The following is a 13,079-nucleotide window of genomic DNA, read 5'->3' on the forward strand; positions in this document are numbered from 1 at the left end:
GGCTATTCAGAAATAAGTATACAAAATCAACAAAAATTTGGACTACCAAAATGGCCCCCTAATAGTCAAGAATTAATAATCTCGGCTATCAAAGTAGTGTACCAAATTTTCTGAAAAATCCAAATCAAATACTGTATAGTCTCATACAGGTGTAATATAGGACACCTGTCTTAAAGCTGAATCCTGACTCCATTTGTAAAGAGTAAGTATAAGGGCCCATTTGATTCATGGGAATAGGGGTCTGGATTCGGAATCAAGAATGACCCATTTCAATTCCAATTGTTTGGTTGGATGGAATCAAAATCCTATTTCTATTCTTTCTATAATAACATTTTCCCATTTGAGGGAATGATCATTCTCCCCTTCCCTTGGAATGAAATTCTATTCCAGCTTATTTCAATTCTGATTTCAATTCTTGTCTAAATCAAACAGAATTTTGATTCCAATTCCGATTCTGACTATAAATCAAATGGACCCTAATATATTATCGTCCCTCTTGCTTGTTTTGCATTTATAAGAAATACCGGTTTCTCCACCTGTAATCAGATGCATTAATAGGCTTCAACTTCTTGACAAAATTGACAGCCAACTATCTCATGACCCTAAAGGATGCAAAAATTTACATTCAAAAGCCACTTCTAACGTGTTATAAATTTCTAAGAGGAGCTTTCCCTTACATTATATCCCATGATCCCATCGAATTCAAAACCCAGGAAGAACTAAATGGCTACAACACCGGGCCCCCTGACCAACTGGCCATGGCAGAAGCTTGGAAACTTTAAGGTAGTCCAGTTCCTCCCTTCTCTTTTGTTGTCAAATTGGTCTCAGTTAGAACTTTTCTTTTGGTCCTTTTGTTTATCCTCTTCAACATTGTTTGCAATCCTTCAAATTTGTGTTTCTGAAACCTAAATCTTCGTCAGAAATCATAGCTTTCGGTTTATGTTTGATTGCAATCTTGTTAGTGTAAATGTTTGAAAATGGCATGCAACGCTGGTTCCTTTTTAACTCGTTGTAATGTCCAATTCCTTGTCTCTTAAGATATTAAGGGTGCATTTGGATAATCTTTTTTGTGTGGTTATTTGGCTTTTTCAAAGCTTGGAAGACCTAAATTTGATCCGTCTCCATTTGGTAACGAAGATGAAGCCAAAAAACCCTATGCCCTAAAAAGCTCACAAAAGCCCAAAATGGCCAAAAATCTGGAAGCTTGAAATGAAGTGAATTAAGCTTTCCGTAAAATCTTTCATCTAACAGCTCTGCAGACCATGGTAAACTATATATGATACTTACCAAACGGGTTAGATCTTTGAACCCCCCCAAAAGCTCATTATATATATACCATTTAGGCTATCAAAAGATCTTCAAAAAGAATTTTCCAAACGGCACCTATTCTGATCAATATATATATATATATATATATGAAATGGTGGTGTAAAGTTGTCTATTAATGGAAATGCTCACTGTGATTAATTGCAGTACTTGGTGTTGGCACCTTGGGTAGCTCATAGCATATACTCATTCGTGAGCAAGGGCCCAAAAGATGGAGACTGGACAAATTTGCTTATCTTCCCATATCTTCTATGGAGGATGCTTCACCACCAGGCATGGATAACCTTGGCACGCTACCAAACTGCCAAAAGCAAGCACAGGATACTGGACAGGGGTATCGAATTCGAACAAGTAGATAGAGAAAGAAATTGGTTAGTTCTTATTATTGTTATTGGTCGATCGTGAATCCGTGATGTATATATATTCATCTGTGTTATGCATGAATATGGCAGGGACGATCTGATTCTCTTGAACGGTATTCTGTTTTACATGACGAATTTGATGTACGATGAAGCCAAAAACTTACCACTGTGGAGGACAGATGGTGTGGTTCTCAGCTTTCTCCTTCATGCTGGGCCAGTTGAGTTCCTCTACTATTGGCTTCACAGAGCATTGCACCATCACTTCCTTTACTCACGCTACCATTCCCACCACCATTCCTCCATTGTTACAGAGCCCATCACAGGTCTCTCTCTCTCTCTCTCTTTCTCATTCTAACACAGACACTGATATGTGTTTATTATTGTATAATATTTATGGTGATGATTGGTGTTGTCTGTGGCAGCTGTGGTTCATCCATTTGCAGAACACATAGCTTATTTCGTGCTCTTCTCGATTCCCATGTTGGTGACGATGTTCAATGGAACTGCCTCTGTGGCGTCCATGTTGTTGTACATAACTTACGTTGATTTTATGAACAACTTGGGTCACTGCAACTTTGAAGTAGTTCCAAAATGGCTTTTCAACATCTTCCCCTTTCTCAAATACTTCATGTACACTCCATCGTAAGTCTCAAAACCCACGTAATCTCAGAGTACTCTTACATTCTTAGGGGGTGAAGACTGTCAAAAGCTGAACAAAACTTCTAACGACTAAGCTAGTTAGCAGCCTGACCGAAGCAACAGAATGCACTAGGCTGTGTTTCCTTGACAATGCACTCAGGCCGTGTTTGGTTCAAGAGACTCATTTTATCAATTTTTATTCATTTTAGGCAAGAATAGACAAGAATGAATCCTATGAAAGCTTATGATTAATTACAAAATTCTTACCATAATGGACTTCATTCATTTTAAAATGAAAAATGAGTTCATAGCATAATAATCGAACTAAGTTGCAACATGAAAAATAATGGCGTTTCATATCTCATTTTTAAAGAAAATAAAAAAAAAAAAACTCTATAGTGGCTGTCATTAACTGCCCGGCAGTCTTCGTAAAAACACATGTTGATGGATATTGACCGCCGGCCATCTGTCAGTAAAATTCTAGGGATAAATAGACTGCACTCCACCCCAGAAATCTGAAATTACAGGCCTCTCCTATTCTATTAGTAGCCCCCCTATAAACTGCATCCTACTCGTGGATTTGTCATCGATCCACAGTCAGGATTCATCCCACCTGTATGGTAGAACTAAAATTTCTAGGGTGGACTGAACAGTAAAAATCCCAAAAATCTATACCAGTGGTTTTTTTGAAAAATGAAAAATAGACAATGTATTACTATATTTTATTACTTTATTAATATATTATCTTTATTGAATATACTATTTCCAATTTGATGAAATTGTTAGATCTTTTGTATTTCTTCATGTTATTGATTTTATTTTAAATTTCTTTTCATTTTGAAGTTCCAAGCTCTTTTCTTCATTTGTACAACCACCTACTCAATTCATTAAACTAGTTTCTTTTTAATTAGTTTTATTCTCATTTTCATTCTTTCCATAAAAAGAATGATAAAAAATGAAACTTATAACCAAACAAGTTCAAAATTTATTCTCATTCTTTTCATAAAAAGAATTCCTTTTTTTTTCTGAAAACAAAAAACATTTGATTCATAACAAGATGACCTTTCTCTCAAATTCTCTGTTTCTCTTATTTTCTATCAAACCAAACCCAATAGCCTTACTGCATCTAATTAAGATAACCTATAGATGAGATAGAAAAGAAGATAACATGAAGTGTGCTACAGGTTTCACTCTCTTCACCACACACAGTTTCGGACCAACTTGTCGCTCTTCATGCCTTTGTATGATTACATGTATGGAACCCTGGACATCTCTTCAGACAAATTATATGAAACTTCACTCAAGGGAAGGCCGGAGACACCAAACGTAGTTCATCTAACGCATCCAACTACACTGGAATCCATCTACCATCTACGGCCAGTTATAGCCTCGTTGGCTTCTGGGCCCTACGCTCCCAAATGGTATTTGCGGATGTTGAGGCCACTCACATATTTGTCCATGTTTCTGACGTGGATCTTTGGTTCCACCTTCACCGTCGAGAGGAACATCTTCAATCAACTCAAAATGCAAGCATGGGCAATACCAAGATTTAGTTTCCATGTAAGAATCATGTCTCAAGTTTTTGCTTAATCTGTTTGGTTCATAGGAATATGGGTTTGGAATCGGAATCAGAAACTAACTATTTGATTGGTCAGAATTAGAATCACATTCTCATTTCCATTCATTCCCCTTCCCTTAAAAATGAGAATCATTACAGTTGATTCCAATTCTGATTCTAATTCCAACTATAGATCAAATGGACTCTTTGTTCCTCTCGTTGATTACTCCTTGATGACACTAAACTCGGGTTGATCAAATGTTCCTCTTTGTTTTGTAGTACTTCTTATCGTGGCACAAGGATGCCATCAATCGCTTAATTGAGAAAGCTATATTGGATGCTGAGCAGAGAGGTGTTAAGGTGTTGAGTTTGGGTCTACTGAATCAGGTTTGTTCATTCATTCAACTAAGAGTTTTCATTCCTTGCATGGTGCGTCGCTAGGGGTATAAAGGGTTGCTGGAATTTGTAATTTGGATTAGTTGAACACAATGGATTTATAACGGGATGTAAAATCAACGATAATGTCCAACATCAGTCATAAATGTTAAGTGAGAAATTGGATCATTGTAGGGAACATATATTTTTTGCATGGTTTTCAAAACCGGATTAGATCGGAAAAACCGGGAATCGGTAAGGTGATCGATTCTGTTTTATCCCAGAACTGTTATTTCATCAAAAACCATTGATTTGGTCAATAAACTACTGACCCGGGTGGTCAAACCGTCTAATGGTTTTGGCGATTTTTATTTTTTTAATTTTTTTTATTTTTTGTCAGAATAAATTGTCCATTCGATATGAATGATTGAACTGTTCAACCCGAAAACCAGACCCCTGACCAATTCCTTATCTAATTCGATTTTAAAAACTTTAATTTTTTGACTGATGTAGAGCTTATTATCATTGAATTTACAACCAAATAAACAACCTAATTTTGGATAGGTTGGATTAGGATCGAGGCCCCGGGGCATGAAGCATGCAGAGACTATCATGCCCTTATCAGTAAATGTTTATGTATCTTTTGTTTTAATTAGTCGTGATTATCACTTGAAAAAAAATCATTTCTCGAAAACAATATTGGGTTGGGTTTTTGTCAAGCATTTATTGACCTAGTCCAACCAAATTTGATCCAATCTAACCTAATTCAATTATCAAAAGTGGGACATTTAGGTTGGGTTGGGTTGGATTAATTAGGATCAGTTTCACTGGGTTGAGGGTTGGGTCGGTTGGGTCGTGTTAGGGTTGAGGTACATTGCCTCGTCTTTTTCTGGCCCAAGTTGAACTTCTACTCTAAAAATGATAAGATTCGCCGATACATTCAATTTATTGTGCTTAAAATGATAAAAAAAATACTTATAACTTATACAATAGATGCATACAAATATAAATATTAAATTTATCAGTTATAAGTTTATATTTAATCAGACTTGGATTTTAATGGATTGAATGGGGTTAAATCTGCATGGATTGGAAGGGATTAAACCTGCATCTGATCTGATTATTAATTGGATTCTAATTATAACATTCAAATCAGTGATAATTGGATTTGATTTTGAATCACGAGTCCATTGACGTAGGAATGGCAGTGGGGTGGGTTTGGGGAGGGTTTTGTAAATTGAAAACCCTAACCACTTCACCAAACCCCTCAATCCGTATTCGCCCAAAACCCATAACGGTTGGATTTTTAGAATCCAAACCTTCCTTATACATGAAAATGCAAAACCCTCTTCACATAAAAGGGTAGAATGGGTTAAATTTAAACCTGAATATAATTTCCCGTTATTTTCTCTTATATATAAGCAACAAATAAGTAAAATAACATGAGCATAACAAATATCAAAATTTTCAATTATTTGATTAAGATACATAAAAAATACATGAACTATCAATTATCCTTCATATAAAATTCAAAATATTGTTAAATTTAACACCTAATACACAAAGCTTTTATGCATCCCAAATATATATGAATTGGAGAGTGTTGGGTTTAACTTAATACCATACCCCACCTATACCCATACCCATTCAGGTTGTATTATCTCAAAACCTGTCTTTGCCATTGCCATCTCATATTTTTTCTTCTCCAAGGGGCTACATAACAATCCCCCAAATTCATAAACCCTCCAACCAAGGTGCAAGGGAATTGGAGATCATATCAACAGGCCAATTCACACCTTGCAATTAAGATATATGTCACCAGCATTTTTTAATGCTTCACCAACTTGAAAATCTTGAAAATCAATATAAGGTAGCTTACTTGTGTATTTAACCTCTACATGGTTCACCTCCAACCAATCCATTAAAATTGGGTATAAATTAGGTTGTTGGCATGTGCCAAAGTGAGTTGGTCCAGGTAGTTGGCACCTGGTAGTTGGCATTAAGGAAAGAAACATATATGCTTTGAAGTTATTGATTCTTGTGATTATGACATATTGACATTCTAATTTTAACTATAGAAGTGTTAAAGTGTAAAATCTTATGGAGTTACTAGCAATGGTAACAGGGCGGGTTCGGAGCGCGGATCTTATTCTCCGTCTCTAATCCCGATTCTAAAATTAATTCTATCTTCATTTTTGATTCTCATTGAAAATAAAATTTGTCTTTCATCCCCAATCCCTGATGGGGATGGATTCCTCGTAGGGACCTGAATCCCTGAAAATTTGTTTAGATAATAGTAATTTTTTTAAAAAATAAATTTACTTAAAATAAATAAATAAATTTAATTATAAATAATGTTTTATAATTGTCATCCTTAAGAGCTACTATCCTATCCTATAACACTAGTTTGATCCTAGCATAACAAATAAAGACATTTATAATGGCTACATAACCAGTAAACACGTAAGTATTGTATACACATTTATATGGGGTTGCAACACATGATATCTACATCGGCCTACAACACAACCAATTGCAAATGAACACGTCATTATTCTATACACATAAAACCTACATGAGATGAGCCCACAACAAATAAGGCCTTTTATATGTGTACTGGCATATTCACTTATGATTGATATACATGGTTGGTTGTATGGGAGTGGAATTATTCACAACAAAAAACTGTTCCAACACATCCAACATAATCTGTGTCTGTGTCTACACATCACATACATGGGGTGGGTTGCAGTGCACGATGAGATGTATTGATACAGATTATGTTGGTACTGTGTCGGGACAGCTTTTGTTGTGAACAGTACAGATCCCATCTCCATCTTTTATTTATGCAGATCCAGAATTGATTTTGATCGGTTGTTGGACCCATTATCCAACCACTCCGGATTTGCTTTCCACAAACTGTTCCCAAATCCCTATCCTCATAACACCATTCCCATGTATTGGGAACATCTTCAATAAGAAAGGAGATAGTCTCAATACGCACCTATAATGTACGTGGATAGGGATGTAGGAACCATGGTTTTCAAAATTAGACCGAATCGGAAAAATCAGAAACCAGTCAGGTGATTAGTCCCGTTTTACCTCAGAATCGTTATTTCGCCAAAAACCATTAATTTGGGCAGCAAATACTGACCCAGGTGATTGAACCATCCAACAGTTTCTGCCATTTTTTATTTTTTTGTTAAAACGAACCGTCCATTCAATTCGAATAATCGGACCATTCAACCAGGGAACCGGACCCTGACTAGTTCGTTGCCCAGTTCGATTTTAAAAACCTTGGTGGGAACAGCTTGTGAGTGACAGATCCGAACTCTTATCCAACAGTTCAACACTCAACAGTGGTGATACAAATTTGCTTTTTATTTGTGGTTCTAACAATCTTTTGTAATTATATCTTATTTTCCTTTTTTGATTGACAGGGAGAAGAATTGAATAAAAACGGAGAACTTTATCTCCAGAAGCATCCAAATCTAAAAATTAGAATTGTGGATGGAAGTAGCTTGGTGGTTGGTGTTGTACTCAATAGCATTCCCAAGGAAACAAAACAACTACTTCTACGAGGAAATGTTTCCAAGACGGCTATTGCCATTTCTAAAGCTTTATGTCGAAGAGGGGTTCAGGTATACATAATTAACTTATTAATAAAGTGTTTTTATTTTTAGTTTTTTTGCTTTAAATCACTGTTAGAGAATAAAAACTTGATTATTCAGTGACCTCATTTATCAACTTAAGCTTTTAAATTGAACAGTTCCTATTCAGAGCTTGAATAAATAGTTTAATGTCAATCTTCATTATCCCCATTATAATTAATTAAATTTTAACGGTGACAATCACACCCTTAATCAAAAAGAAGAATACACGAATTCGGGTCTACTGATCACAACACATTGTTGGCCACATTTACCTAGCAGCATATTGCGATCATCTCTTGTATTTTATATCACCAATATTCCCAATCCCGATATATGGTTGGATGAACGTTACCAACAATGTGTTGTGGCTAACGGATCTGAACTCGCTCTAAAATGCAGTAACCTCATGTAAACATAAGACAATATATAATCTATTTGAATGATGAAAAAATGTTTTATGATATTTTAATTCATAATCTAACTTTGATCCGTTTTGTATCGGTTCTAACTTGATAATTCCACTTCCCTGTAACACCGCTGAACTGAAACAGGTGGCCATGGTGGACAAAGTTGATTTTGATAAGCTTAAATTACAACTCCCCACAGAGTTATGGAGGAATTTGGTCCTCTCCACCAGTTACAATTACAAGGTAAAGAAAGAAAGAATTATATATTTTGGGTTGATTCTTCACCTAATCTGCCCAAGTGCCCAGGATCCATTCCTTGTCTTGCAAAAATTCCAATCTGGGCTTGGAATTTTTATCCTTGGGCTTGGCCCACGCCCAAAACCTCAGGCTTTTATTTTTTATTTGTCTTTCAGGTTGGACCCAAGTTAGTTTTTGGATAGTCCAATCGTTACCCGTCTCTAACCCAGCTTTAACCTGACTTGGCTACATACATACATACGGCATTCGTATCTAATGGTTTAAGTAGACATAAAGGCCATTTTTAATACATTGAGCCCAATAGGCCCACCAAGCCCAGAATAATCAACTCAAGCCCAATCTAGATGTGTCAAATTTTAGATCTGGCTGGGCATAGGTTGGATAGATCGAGCTTGACCTTGAACTTGATTCATGCTGATACCTTAAGTCCAATTCTTAAGGTTGGGCCAGGGTTGACTTTAAAAGCAATTTAGTCCACTTAAGTTGATTTCTTGCGGACTTGCCTGCCAGAAATTTAAAGAAAAAAAAAAGAATTAATAATGTGATAGAGAAAATGCAGGTATGGTTGGTGGAAGATAGAGTTTCGAGGGAGGAAGAACAGAAACAAGCACCGGAAGGGACTCATTTCATACCATTCTCTCAGTTTCCTCTAAAGAGAATACGCAATGACTGTGTTTACTACACTACTCCAGCCTTGTTGATCCCCAAGGCTCTCGAAAACGTGCATTCTTGCGAGGTAAGTCCAACAAATATAGGGTTCGAATATGATACCGGAAATACATCATATCCGAAAAACTTGTGACCAATCAACAGGTATCATACATATGTTAACCAATCAAGTAGTATTTATCAAAATTCACTGGTGGGTTTTAGTTGATCAAAACTCTTCCAATATCATATCTTTCCGGCATCATAGATTTTCTTCACTTAAGGGGCGTTCTTTTTTCGGATTTTGAGAAGGGGAAAGTTGGTCAATGGGATTTTGGTTCCCGTTGACCAAGAATCCCATGTTTTTTTTTAGATTTATGTGGGGACCAGGGAAAGTTTATTTTCTTGGGTATCACTTACACGGGTATCTCCTAAGTGGATAACTTTTCCACTTAGGGGGAAAGTTGCCGACACTTGAATGGGACAAAAATGGGCATTTTAATAATGGATTTTTTGGCTAAAATGGTCATTGCCTTATTTACATGAGAAATAAAAGAACATGGGTAAATGCACTTACCCAGGTAAGTGTTTCCCAGGAAAAAATTATGTAGGTAACTACATTTACTTAGATAAATAACTTACCGAAAAGCAAACAGGGCCTTAAAATAGCACATTAATTCCTTCATGTCATCTCATTTCCTTTGTTTGTATGATGATCACAAACACTAACTTTGGTGCATGTTTACAAAGAATTGGCTGCCGAGGCGGGTGATGAGTGCATGGCGAGTAGCAGGAATAGTGCATGCGTTGGAGGGATGGGAAGAGCATGAGTGTGGAGACACAGTGCTTGACGTAGACAAAGTATGGAATGCAACTCTTCGCCATGGATTCCTTCCTGCAGTTCACTACGTTTGATCCATTCGATATTTGTTGTGTAGAGATGTTGATGATAGATATCATGCATTTGTTTTGTGTGGGCTAATTAGTTAAACTATGGCTATTTGTCAGTTGTAAACTCTGCTTGTATCTAGAGGAACTCCCGAAAGGGAAGATAAAACTCTGCTTGTATCTATATAATGGATGGATTGGAATACTGCTTCTTGGATATGTTATATGCATAATTATCTAGTGTTAATTATAAATATATAAATATACATAGGCAATTGTATATCTTTTTCAGTCCTTTTTGTTTGCTCATTTCCTTCTTTTTTTGTTAAGTTGTTTTTAATTTCCTCCTCTTTTTTTGTTTGAACCAAATCAAACAAATTTGTGATTTGGTTAGGTCTATACTTAAAAACGGTTTGGTTTGATTTGATCATTTTTTAAATTGTGATTTACAATTTCGTTTTGGTTTATTGGATTTTATAAACCAAACTATAAACCACAATTATATATTTGGATATATACACACACACAATATATCATTATAGAAATATAATATATATAAACCAAGCATGTAAAATTATAAACAAGGTTTAAAATTTTGATGTGGTACACCTGGAACGGGGCATATTGTATCGCATCTTTGAAAATCAGATACGGGATACGCATGGAAATCATGTCTCATCTTTTTTCATGCGCACCAACCTGTATTGAACTGTACCGAGGGTGTATTGGGGCGTATCGACGAAAAAGATACGACCAAAAACTGAAAAAGAAAAATAAAGGGGGAAAAGCAAATTTCTTTTCCCTGAAATAATTCTTCTTTCACCCCAAAATGACACTAAAACTCCAAATCTCATTCTTAGAGTGCTAGATTTGCAAAAATTTGCAAAAAATAAGTGTGAATCGTTAATTTTTTTAAGATTTTTCAAATTTTGAAAAAATATGGTGAAAATAGGTAAGTTTTTTCAATTTTTTATAATATCTTGTGATTTCTTTTTTTTTCTTGAATGTTTAAATTTATGTTGATCTACATTTCTTACATTCAAAATCACAATTTTTTTGTGTTATCAGTAGATTTATTGAAATTTTATGAAGATATTTGGAAAAAATATAAATTAACAAAAAAATTTGAAAATGTAATTTTTTGTTTACCTATAAAGAGTAAATATGTTTTAGATCTATAGATTTATCTATCATATCCATAGAGCAATTGGAAATTTCTTCTTTAATATTTTTTTGATTTTTTATACTTTTAGAATTAAAAAATAAATAATAATTTAAATATATTTTATCATTTGATCACAACAATTGAATATATTGTAATTTTACAGATGATCTATCATATCCACAAACCAATTAGAAATTCTTCTTTAATAATTTTTTTATTTTTATATTTTTAGAATTAAAAAATAATTAATTAATTATATTTTATCATTTGATCACAATTATTGAATATATTATAATTCTATGGATGATCTATAATATCTAAAAGGCAATTGAAATTTCTTCTTTAATAACTATTTTTTGAATATATTATATTGTTTTATTTATTTTTTATAATTTTTAGAAATAAATAATAAATAATTATTAATTATATTTTCACTTCAAAGTTGTGCCAATGCATGTTTTATGGTTGGATAGGAGATTCAGATTTTTCCCATCCCATAAAACATTAAAACATAAGAATTATAATTTATAAATTATAGTTAAGCATAGGATTTTTAATAAAATTATAATTAACTATAATATTTCTTCATAAAACCATTAGAATATATTAATTTAATGTATATACACCTCATTAGGTCTTATATTTAGTGTTATTGATGTATTTTTATGATTTATTAAAGTATTTATAGTGTTTCCAAACGTATCTATGTGTATCTTAATTTTTCTCCGATACGCATGTGTATCCAAGGCGTATCACGACACATCTCTTAAAATTGTCTTTCCGATACACTTAGCGTTTCCGATACTTTGAACCTTGATTATAAACATACAACACTCTTTAACTTTATAAGGAAATAATAAAAATAAAAGTTTTAATTTTTAACTTTTAAGAGTGTTATTTGAGCTCTCTAATTGGGTTGTGCCCAATAAAATCATAGAATGGCCCGAATGGTCCGACCGTTCAGATGTTTCTTAATGATATGCATTGCTTTGAGAAGTTATTTTATATTTTGGAATATTATCTTTCTACTATCAAAATAGTTATGACAAATCCAACATTAAATTGTAGCGACTGTGCAAAAACTAACTATTTGGCCGCATAACTGATCTCTCTGATGGATCATCACAAGCAGGCTCCCACCCTTTGAAGTTGGAAACATTGTAGATGGTAGCAAATTATGGACGTTCCAGACCTATCTACGGGTGCTCCCCATACCTCAGATTTTGAGTATCACAGACCATTGCGTTGATTCTTTTAATGGGGTGTTACTGTTGTCTAATTAATGTGAAGTATGATTATACATGAATCGGTTTGGTTCGATTTTATCTAATATTATGATAATTGGGCTAACAGAAACAAACGGATATAGGCACCTAAAACTGATAATGATATTTGTTTGGAATGGACTAGATATGCTATTTGGCATTTATTACATCTAATTAAAAGAAATACTCATTGTTTTGGCATTTATTACATCTAATTAAACCAACGGATTTACTTTGCACGGATAAAGTATTCTATATAGATTTAATTAAGAGAATTTCTTTATGAGAAAATACTTTAAATAGAGAGAACGAGATTTAATATATGGCAAGTTAGGAATAACATTGTTTTTAAAAAATATTAAAAGAAATGCTCATTGGGTTCTAAAATAAAACTTATAACTAGTTAAACCTTCTATCATTGTCATATCAAAATATTTTTATATTATATGTGATGGAGGTGTTACGAATAACAACAGAACTTGTGTTATGTGTTTATAATAACTTCTTTAATTTTATTGCTGCTACAAGTGGTAAA

The 13,079-nt window shown here is 34.1% G+C and overlaps 1 protein-coding gene across 2 annotated transcripts; it reads left to right on the forward strand.

The window, feature by feature from the left end:
• The first annotated feature begins 626 nt into the window (after positions 1–626).
• LOC104611276 (very-long-chain aldehyde decarbonylase GL1-5-like) lies at positions 627–10,405 on the forward strand. 2 transcript variants are annotated; one of them, XM_010278262.3, is made up of 10 exons: positions 627–783; positions 1,474–1,697; positions 1,779–2,011; positions 2,111–2,330; positions 3,512–3,887; positions 4,165–4,272; positions 7,701–7,901; positions 8,465–8,563; positions 9,138–9,314; positions 9,977–10,405. In XM_010278262.3, exons 1-10 carry the CDS (start codon positions 724–726, stop codon positions 10,139–10,141), a joined length of 1,863 nt encoding a protein of 620 aa, XP_010276564.1. In that variant the 5' UTR covers positions 627–723; the 3' UTR covers positions 10,142–10,405. The 2 variants fall into 2 exon arrangements, with proteins under 2 accessions (XP_010276564.1, XP_088742774.1); XM_088886648.1 differs by having other exon boundaries at positions 2,132–2,330; positions 9,977–10,333.
• The last annotated feature ends 2,674 nt before the right edge of the window (positions 10,406–13,079 follow it).

This window comes from Nelumbo nucifera, chromosome 4, assembly GCF_055504915.1.
Source record: "Nelumbo nucifera cultivar China Antique chromosome 4, China Antique-T2T, whole genome shotgun sequence".
Lineage (NCBI taxonomy): Eukaryota > Viridiplantae > Streptophyta > Magnoliopsida > Proteales > Nelumbonaceae > Nelumbo > Nelumbo nucifera.

Bases quoted from the DNA above. Each gene is read 5' to 3' on its own strand.
- LOC104611276 (XM_010278262.3), top strand. From the start codon at position 724: ATGGCTACAACACCGGGCCCCCTGACCAACTGGCCATGGCAGAAGCTT. The intron at 784-1,473 runs GTAGTCCAGTTC...GATTAATTGCAG, and splicing joins AGAAGCTTGGAAACTTTAAG to TACTTGGTGTTGGCACCTTG. The intron at 3,888-4,164 runs GTAAGAATCATG...TTTGTTTTGTAG, and splicing joins TACCAAGATTTAGTTTCCAT to TACTTCTTATCGTGGCACAA.